At 51.1% G+C, this 9,604-nt stretch overlaps 1 protein-coding gene across 1 annotated transcript in view; it reads right to left on the reverse strand.

Moving 5' to 3' along the window:
* Positions 1-7,824, reverse strand: part of PHLPP1 (PH domain and leucine rich repeat protein phosphatase 1) — a 136,254-nt gene extending 128,430 nt beyond the window's left edge. The window contains 1 exon segment of the mRNA XM_030444994.1: positions 6,401-7,824. Within this exon segment, the coding sequence (XP_030300854.1) occupies positions 6,401-7,799 (1,399 nt within the window). The 5' untranslated portion in view covers positions 7,800-7,824.
* Between the last annotated feature and the right edge of the window lie 1,780 nt (positions 7,825-9,604).

Genomic DNA, 9,604 nt, shown 5'->3' on the forward strand with positions numbered 1-9,604 from the left:
CGTCATTTTCAAATGACTTCCTGTGAAGTTTCTTAAATATATTGAAGAGCTCAGTGTTTCAGAATTCCTATCACAGCCAAACCTAGAAAAATATTAAGACACATTTCTTTTTCAGTGAGTCTAAAACCTTTTAGTTGTTGACAAATGTTGGTTGCATTTCCTTTAAACATCTTTCACTTGAATTAGCTTTCCCACCAATTGCAACTGACTCGAAGCACCAAAGTCAATTCCATTGGAATCCACACCAAAAAAAGAGACCTCACCAAAAAGGCTCAAACATAAACCAAACATTCAGTTCTGTAGGCCAAAGAATAGTTATTATAGGGCTACTTCAGACATAGGGCTTCACAAAGTGCAAATCCTAATTTGAGCAAAAATCCTAAAATAGAGGAATAAAATTGAGTGAAGGGAGTCTGAAAACAAATACACTTGCAGATTTATCTGCTTTAAAATGCCAGTGTACTACATTCCACAAGCAGTGAAATAATGAAGCACTGAAGACTAAGTCGAAGTATCTTCGCTTCTAGTGTCCAAAGTCAGCCTTTTTTTCTAAACAAAGGTACTAATAAACAGTCAATTCAAAATTAATATTCCTTAAATGCACAGGGAAATACAGCTGTAAGCATGTGAGGTACAGGTTGCCTCCAAATTAAACATGTGAGTGTAACAAGTGGTACTCATCAGGATTTCTCTCACTAAGCTTCTGTTCTACGAATTCTATACTTTTCAAACTGACCTTCTCAGACATGGTCTTTTATACTGGCATCTTTTGTAAAGGATCACTTGGATAACAAAGAAACCTCTCTTTATATTGTTTTATAAAACTGCAAAGTTTTTGGCTTTTAAGAATGGTGTGCCAGTTGCTAACACTCAAAATCAGTATTTCTTTCTTGCACTATTAAGTAGCATCTTTCCAAAAACCACAGAGTGCTTTAGATGCATAGCAGTCTGTCAGTGTCCTAACAGAACAGATGGATGCTTTAATTGCACTAGGGCTTTTAGGTATATCGGCAGTTTCATTATCAAGAGGATGCTTATGCACAGTTTCAGAAAAAAAAAAAAAAGTTGGTAAGATATGGAAATAGGGATAGCATCAATACACAAAGAGAAAAAAGAAAAGAAAAAAAAAAAAAAGAAAAAAAATGCTGCATTCCATGTTGCAACAGTGAGAAAATTCAGCTCCTGGATGCACCACTTTAGGTACTACATATTTAGTGTATAAATAGCAACTCTTATGTACATCACACTAAAATCTCCCGTGTTGGTACTTCACACATACTTAAATTATGGATGCTAGCCAGAAGTACAAGAGAATTTAAAAGCTGCAAAAACTACTGTACTTAGCAGCTGCTGCATACCAAAGCTCAGCTGTGGTCCCACCAGCATTCCAGCCCTATCTGCAGGGCTCTTTCTGAGAGGAAGGGAAGGCCATGGCACCTCGGAGCCCCAGAACCACCTACCTTAGGGACCCCATTCCAACAGTAAGGAGATAAGCATGCAGCTGCGCATATGGCCAGCCAACAGCACCACAGACATTTTAAACCTCCCTGCTGAACAGGACTAGAAAATTCACTGCTTTAGTCCCATCAAGGACAAAGCTTGCATTTAAACACGCTATGTAAATGAAATGAGACAGTTTCTCAAAGTGGTAAATTTTAGGTAGTACTTCTCTTTGAAGATGTCAACACATAAATTATTACTATGTAAAAGAACACACATCTGAGTCACAACAGGAAGAAAAACAATCATGGCAGCTCTAGGCAGAGGTTGTTCTTTCTTTCTTTCTATCTCAGACAAGTTCAGAGAGACCTCTCCTTTCCAATCACATCTGTTTAAAAAACATCCATTCACAGTAATGTGAGTTAATTTATTTCATGTTAAACGAGACACCATATTTCAGAACGAAGTCAGTGCACCAAAGACAGGAACTCCTTATGGCATAACTGTTCTCCTATTTTCAGTGAAGAACCAGGTCTGTCTTTGCATGTTTTCCCACCTTAAATGGCACCTAGTCATCTTAAATTGAGTTTACCAAAGTATTAAATATCTGAACTGAGTTATTCACCAAGTAGTGCAACAAGCAGCTAGTGATTCAACACAATTTACATTCCACAAAGCTCAGCACAGCCAGGTTTACTGTGTTTTCATATAAAAGCAAGTGTCTAAAACCACGTTTTCACCCATCTACCTGGAAGTCTTGGTGTGACCCCAACTACTGAGTGCATTTAAAAGAAAAGATATATAAATAAATAAAAAGAACCAAACAAACAATTTCGTAGATCACTGCAACTGATCCTGACACTAGATCTTCCCACTCTTATCTTCCAACCGAGCAGATGAACATTTCTTGTAATAAAAATTAAGGTAAAGGTGGATTCATTTTGCCTCATAGCTATCTAAACTGTCACACAAGCACTAAAGCATCTCTTCCCAGCTAAGACCTGACAGCCAATTGCAAAATTAACACCACTAATTACATCTGGCATTTCTTAGTATTCTGCCTATAGGCAATCATCTTCTGAAAAGTGATATATTTGATGACACCAGCAGGTGCAGAAGCCCTGTGTCACATCAAAGAGAACAGAATTTAATGGTGGCCAGGTGCCAGAATCACAAATAACATCACCTTTCAGTAATAAAACAAAAAAGCCTCAAACATCCATTGTACTGAACTAGTCTTCAAGACCAGGATCATGTTACTCATGCTCCTTGCCATGCAGATGCTCAAAAGCACAGCACTGAACATGATTCTATGTTTTTGGGTTTTTTACTCTAAAGTCTCAAAATAAACAAGCAGTTGATCAATTTTAAAATTATGAGATTAGTCTATTTATCCATTTTTCCTTCTACCTGCAGGTTATAGAGAAGTGAAGGCCAATGGGAGAACTGACGCTTTACAAAAATTATTTTTACAGAGCAGTAAGGAATACTATAACTTGTTTGTAAGAAGCCTCCTGGATTCCAGCCACTCTTGTGGTTTTAGTAATAGTTTAGTAAGTCTGACCTAATCAGTCTCCCAGTGACAATGTCACAACTGTAATTGCACTATGGAACCTTATACAGTTCCATAACTCGGTAAGGAAATATCTCAGCAAAAAGCTATTTAACCATAACCTTTTAAATAGAAATTAAGTATTTCAAACCTTGAGAACAATATCTTTTGTTAAGACAGATTTCAACAGAGAGAAAAGTTGACATGCATGACCAGTCACTAATACCCAGTTCTGCCCAAATTGATGTTAAGAGAGAGAAGGATCAGACCCTTAAAGCTGCAAGAGATTTTGCTTTAGCAATGGTGTTATCTGTTTAATGCTCAGAGTCAAGAGACTGAAGAAATAAACCACCACTAACACACAGAGTAAGAAAAGGAGAGAAGATAAGAATGCACTAACCACACTTTGAAACGAACCAAGGACACAGAAGCAGTTTTACCTTCCTAGTGTTACATTCTCATGTCAGGGGCTTTCAAATTTGGAATGTTGTATTAAAAGCACAGCTATTTCACTTACATAATTTTTGTGGACTGCTACTTATTAAGAATGTTGTTTTGTTGTAGTAAAGAATCTGGGTTATCTGCAGCTCTTCTACCAATTTTTTTTTTAAATATGTATTTTCCAAATTACACAACTAGATAAATTACTGACCTACAGTGACCACAAAAATTACTGGATGTATCAACTTATTTGGAATTTGTAATGTTAAGCTGCAATACAGCAATCTTCCATTCTTAAAACTCTCTCCCCAGAAATAAAAAAGTTACCACTATGCTCTCCTCTCCAAAGGGATTTAGGTGGAAGAATTCTTTTCAGAAGCAATGCATAAATCCACGGCAGGTTTATGCCATTTTATATCGGTGCAAGACCAGGATCACCAAATCCTACTGAGACAGCTTGCAGGAAATTACAGGGATAGAGATGCTAGTGGTTCTCTGTCCACTGGGACAAGCCAGGCTGCTTAAACCAATGAAGTCCCAGGCAAACAGGAAATCACTCTTTTACAGTTTTCCTTAGGGTATGATCCTGGAGGATCATTAATAAAAAAGGTACCTCTCCTAAACAAAACACCTGAACTTTGGAGCCAAAAACCACTCCCCTTCCCAGTTTATTGCAATATGTATTCTTTTTTAAGTGCCTCTCCTTCCCTCCCTTTCATCTTTGGCGGGAGGGGTTGGGGGGAATACAAAGTAAGGAAGCAGAGATTACTTGCCAAGACAGTTACACAAAATCAGAATGATTACACATCAGCAATATTTTCGTAGCTGGTTTTGGCTGGTCTGGTACATTAGATGCTGCAACCATTCTGCTACAAGCACCTGATCACAGGTGTTTCAGATGTTCATCACAGATCCCCTCAAACAGATAAGGATTTCAAAAAACACTGCACTTTTGAAGTACAGAGCCTTACTTCTTCACATGTGAACTTGCAGAAGAAATTAGCATTAATTTAATAATCCTACAAATGCTTATAGACATAGATTTCTATTTAGAAGTTTTGTACAAGGAAGTCCAAAACGAACAAGCTATGTCAGCATTCATGTTGAGACACTGAAACAAAACAGAAGTGGAACATTCACATTTAACATACAGAATTAATCATTTAATATATAGAAACTATATGCCATCGGGCATAACTGTGTGCAAGGCTTAGTGGCCTTTTCTAATCATTTTTTCCTTCAAATACATCCCATGAGCAAAAAGGAGGCATGTCGTTGTCCCATTTTAAAGTGTGGCTGGGCATCCCCATTTGACAGTAGGACTACAAATAGAGGAAGCAGTATCCCCCTTTTACGAATCATCTGCTGACTTCCATCAGTGCAGCAGAGGAACATGCAGACCACCATCATAATCTGAAAAAAAAAAACAAAACTCCTTTCCAACTCCCAACATATCTAACCTACTTCTGTCAATCCCTTGAACAAACATTACTTTCTGCACTCATTATGCTGAGGTCATTATACAACCGACCAAGAAATCTGAAGAAAAGCTGAACTGACCACTCACCACCACTCCCACATTCTCTTCTGAATACAGCAGGGCACTTATCTAGCATTCTGCTCTCCTTCCCACCTCGCCATTACCGCCTCTATCTGACATTCAGCGGAATTCACTGGAGAAGAATCTCTGTGTTTTTCAGAGTTAAAGCACTGAATTTTCACGGTTCACTGAAGGATCACTCTGCTCAGCCAACCCCGCAAGGGGATGCCTGGCATTTGCTACTTTGCTAGCATGACCTTATCGTTGGATACCACATCTACCTATTTCAAAGGAAGACTCAACAGATATTTCAGCGCCTACTTGGACATTTAACAATTTCTCCTTCTTGGAGAGCTGGGCGGGGCAGTTGAAACCCAAGGTATCCCAAGATTATGGTAAGAATTTATATATACCCATTCACCTGACATGCAAGGTGTTTTTAAAACTGTCTAAACAGCAGAAGGTTGCATAATTACAACGTGGGAGCCAACTTTTCCACTCAACACTCCCTAAATACTGTACTGTAAGTCATGACAGCAAAACTGCCTTAAAAAGCTTCTGCTTTTTCGTTACAAAGGTCTTGACCGCCCTGTTGCCAGAGGCTACGTCCTGTGACTGAGCACTTTCCTCGATTACTGCCTCAGCCTCTCAGTGGAGCCCTTAAAAAGCCCTCAGTGAAGCTCTTAAAAAACGGGAAAACTGCTTCAAATGCCAAGGACACGAAAAACGAAGTACGAGATTCTGCTTGGAGGAACAAACAGAAAGTACCAGGTCTGCAGGTTCCTCAGCTCAGGAATCTGCACGCTCTGCACAGTTCCAACCTACTTCAGGAGGAAATCTGCACAGAGACTCTCCCATGCCAGTCATCCCGCCTTCCCGGAGCACACAGCCGGCATCCTGCAAACACTCCCACCGACCTTCCACCCTCCCCTAGCAGCGACAGCGGTGCGTCCCTTCTCAGCAGAGAAAGCAGTAGATTAAGGCTGGTTTAATCTCCAGCCCCCAGTGCCGCTGCTGGAAACGGGAAACAACAGAAGAGCGACCTCCATCACCCACGCGTGGGATGGGAGGGGAGGATGCCCCAGCACAGCGTTAGCTCCGGGGCAACCCGGGGGCTTCCGAGCCCCGCTATCGCCCCGGCTTCCCCCGGCAGCCGCTTCGGGGCAGCCCGACCCGCCGCCGCCACCGAGGACCTCCCTGAACGGCCCCGCCCCGGCGGGGAGACACCCGCGGGCCACCTTGCCGGCGTGGAGAGGAGACAACCCCACGGGCCGCCCCTGTGGAGCGGCAGCCCCCGCTCCCCCTCCCTTCTTCCCTCCGCTCACCCCGATGCCTGCTGCCCCACGGGCAGGGCTGGGGTGGGAGGTGAAGGGTGGTGGAGGTAACCGCGCCCGCCGCCCCCTCCCCACGACCGCCGCCTCTCTCACCGGCGTAGAAGCGGATGAGGCAGCCGGTCTCCGAGTCCATGCCCTCCTCCTGTACCCGCCACAGGTCCCGGAAGCCCAGCTGGGAGAGGTAGTCGTTCTGGATCTGCAGAGGCTTCTCATGGGCCTCCAACCGCCGGCTGGTCTCCCCGTGGAGCTGCACGTACAGGGCTGGCGGCCCCGGAGGCGAGGCCCCCGCCAGCAGCTCCCGCCCGCCGGCCGCGCCTGCCGGCTCCCCCCCTGCCCGCCCCGGCGGCAGCTCCCCTGGGCCGGGGGGCACCCGGCCCGGCCCTGCACCTGCTTCTAGCCCGTCGGGGGGCACCGGCTCCACCTCCAGCTCCTCCGAGGAGGACGAGCCGCCGCCGCCGCCGCTGCTGTAGGGATCCAGCCGGTCAGAGACGCTCTCGGCGCTGGGGCTGAAGCTCTCTGTGTCGGAGCCGGCCGGCCCCAGCTCCCCCAGAAGTGAAGGGCAAGAAAGCGGCGGCCCCGCCAGGTACAGCTCGGCCGGCGGCGCCCCGGGGCTGAAGTCGGCGGGCGCCGGGCTCGGCCGGCCGCCGGCCAAGTCACTATCCTCGGCGCTGCCGCCCAGCGGCAAGCGGCCGGGCCGCGCCGCTTCCCCGCAGTCTTCGCCAGCCAGCCCGTCCCGCGTCCCCCGCCGGCTCCTCGGCCTCTCCTCCTCCGGCTGCGGCCGTTGTCCCTCTGCCGTGGGCTCGGGCGGCGCCTCGGCGGGGGCCGCCGCCGCCGCTGGCTCGGTCGGGGGTTGCGGCGGCGGCGCGCCCGCCTTGCCCAGCACCCGCACCACGCTGCTGCCGCCCCGGTGGCCGAGCTGCTGCAGCCGGGCGGCCACCTCGGCCGCCGTGGTCTCCAGGGTGCAGAGCACCGGGCGCAGGTAGCAGTTCATGTGGCGCTCGTAGACGTGAACGCAACCCCGCTGCAGGTCCCGCCGCACCCAGTCCCGCTCCGGGGGCTGCAGGGGCTGCAGCTGCCGGGGAGGCTTCAGTAGCAGCGCTTTCCTGTCCAGGCTGCGAGTGCCCAGCGAGGCGGCGGGGGCAGCGGCGGCGGCGGGCGAGGAGGCGGCGGCGGAGAGGTTCCTCTTCAGCCTCCCCCGCCGCAGGAGCAGGGAGTTGGCGTTGCCGGCTCCGCCGAGGGCCGCCTGAGTCCCGCCGACCGCCAACGCCGCGGGGGGAGCGAAGCCGCCGGCTCCCCCTCGTCTCCGCCGCGGGCCGCCGGTTCCTTTGCCGTCCAGCTGTCCGCCGCCGCCCGACGGCTCCACGCCGCTTTCCGCGCCGGGCGCTGCTGGACTCCTCCCGCCCGAGGAGCTGCTCTCCGGTTCCCCCCTCCCGCCGCCCGCCGCCGCCACCGCCGGGGCTTCTTCTCTCGCTCGCTGTTGCGCGGGCTCCATTGCCCGCGGGGCCGGGGATGCCGTCTCCGTCTTCTCCGCCGTCTCCGCCGCCGCCGCCGCCCTGCTGGGAGGGCCGCTCAGCGGCCCGGCGCGGCGCGGGGGGACGACCCGAGCGGAGCGCGGCGCCGCGTGCCGGGGGAGGTTACGTAGCAGCAGCGGGGCGCATTCCGCCGGTGCCCTCGCGCCGCGCGCCCGGCTCAGCCCCGCGCCCCAGCTGTCGCGAGCGCCATTAGGGAGGCAGAGGGCGAGGGACCCGGCGGCCACCGCCCCCCGAGCGCCCGCCCGCGCCCCGCGCCTCATGAATATTAATCAGCCCCCTCCCTCCCTCCCTCCCTCCCCCCCCCCGGCCACCGCCTCCTCGGCTGCTGAGCAACCCGAGAAGGCCCCGCCGCGCGGGGGAGGCTCGCGAGGGTGACGCCACCGCTCGCGCGGCGGGCGGGGCCTCGCCGATAAACACAGCGTGACCGCGCCTGAGGCTGGGAAACGGGGAGGGCGGGGGGGGAGAAGATGAGAGAGGGGGTAATGACGTGGGGCATGCTGGGAAGTGTAGTCCCGGGCCGGCCGGTTGCCGCCCGATGACTACAAATCCCGGCAGCGCCCGCTCGCCGCTGTTCGGTTTCCCGCCCTTTCCGCCGGTCCTGCTGTTGGCCTTCGGCGGGGGGGCGGCGGCGGGTCCCTCATCTCCGATAGGCGCTCTCGGCCCGGCTGCCCCCCCTCCTCCCCCGCCCAGCCTTTCCCCCAGAAGGCAGGCGCGGCGGGCTTGATCCTTTCTGCGTCGGAGGCCCGCCCGTCTCCGGGGTGCCGAGGAGGCAGCGCCGGAACGGGCGGAGGCCGTCGCCTCCTCGGTGTGGAGGCTCTGCGGGCCGCTCCGTGCGTTACAGCCGTCCTCATCTTGCCGGCTTCCCCCCGCCCTCCTCGACGTCTCCAAGAGCATCTGGTGGCGGGGCCCGCTTCCCGGCCAAGCGTGAAGGGGGGAGGCCAGGGTGTCACACCGGCCCGACAGACCCTGGGGTGGGGGGGGGGGACACAGCGTGTCGTCGCCACCCCTTACGGCACAGGGATGAACCCGTGGTCCAAAGTATTGCGGGGCTTTGTCCGCCCCTGGATGGTTATGGTTCCTTACGTCTTATCGTCAGGTTGTACAGAAACAGCTGGTGAAGGGAAAGCGTAGGGCCTGGAGCGCGCTCATGGCCTGTGTGCGGTCACCCTTGGGCAGCGGCTCATGAGGAGCGCCGGTGCTTGGCCGTCGCCGCTGGCTAATAGCCACCTGGCAGCCCGTGTGAAACGATTTTGCAGGTTCGGTGAGGTTCCGCTCTTTCCAATCTGACGTGTTCTCCCTCTTGGCTGTCTTGGTGCAGAACCCGGGCGCTGAGGCTGGGTCGTCTTACGCTACGAGGGAGACGGTCTTTTCCCATCCCAGATGGAAAGAGATGTGGAAATACGTGTGGGATATACATACGTGTGTGTGTATGCTCACGCCAAGATACAGCTGCTGTGTGAGGAGACTGGGAGAAAGTTTCAGTGCTCTGTCACTGTATTTCAGAGACTAAAATTCCTGCAAATATTTAGTCTTGAAAATTGCTTACAAGCAGACATTAAGTAGCAACATTTCCCCCTCCTTCCCAAGTTATTTTAAATTACTAAAAATTGTAATCAGATAAACTCAATTACCAGCGTGAAAGCATATGTTTCCATAATGGAAAGACACCATACTCCAGTGCAGCGAAATCTCTTGTGCTCCTGGGGATTTTTTAGCTGAGTAATGTCTGCTGGATCAGTCTAACTGCCTGAGATCTTTCCCTTTT

The sequence above is a fragment of the Calypte anna genome, chromosome 2 (genome assembly GCF_003957555.1).
Source record: "Calypte anna isolate BGI_N300 chromosome 2, bCalAnn1_v1.p, whole genome shotgun sequence".
NCBI lineage: Eukaryota > Metazoa > Chordata > Aves > Apodiformes > Trochilidae > Calypte > Calypte anna.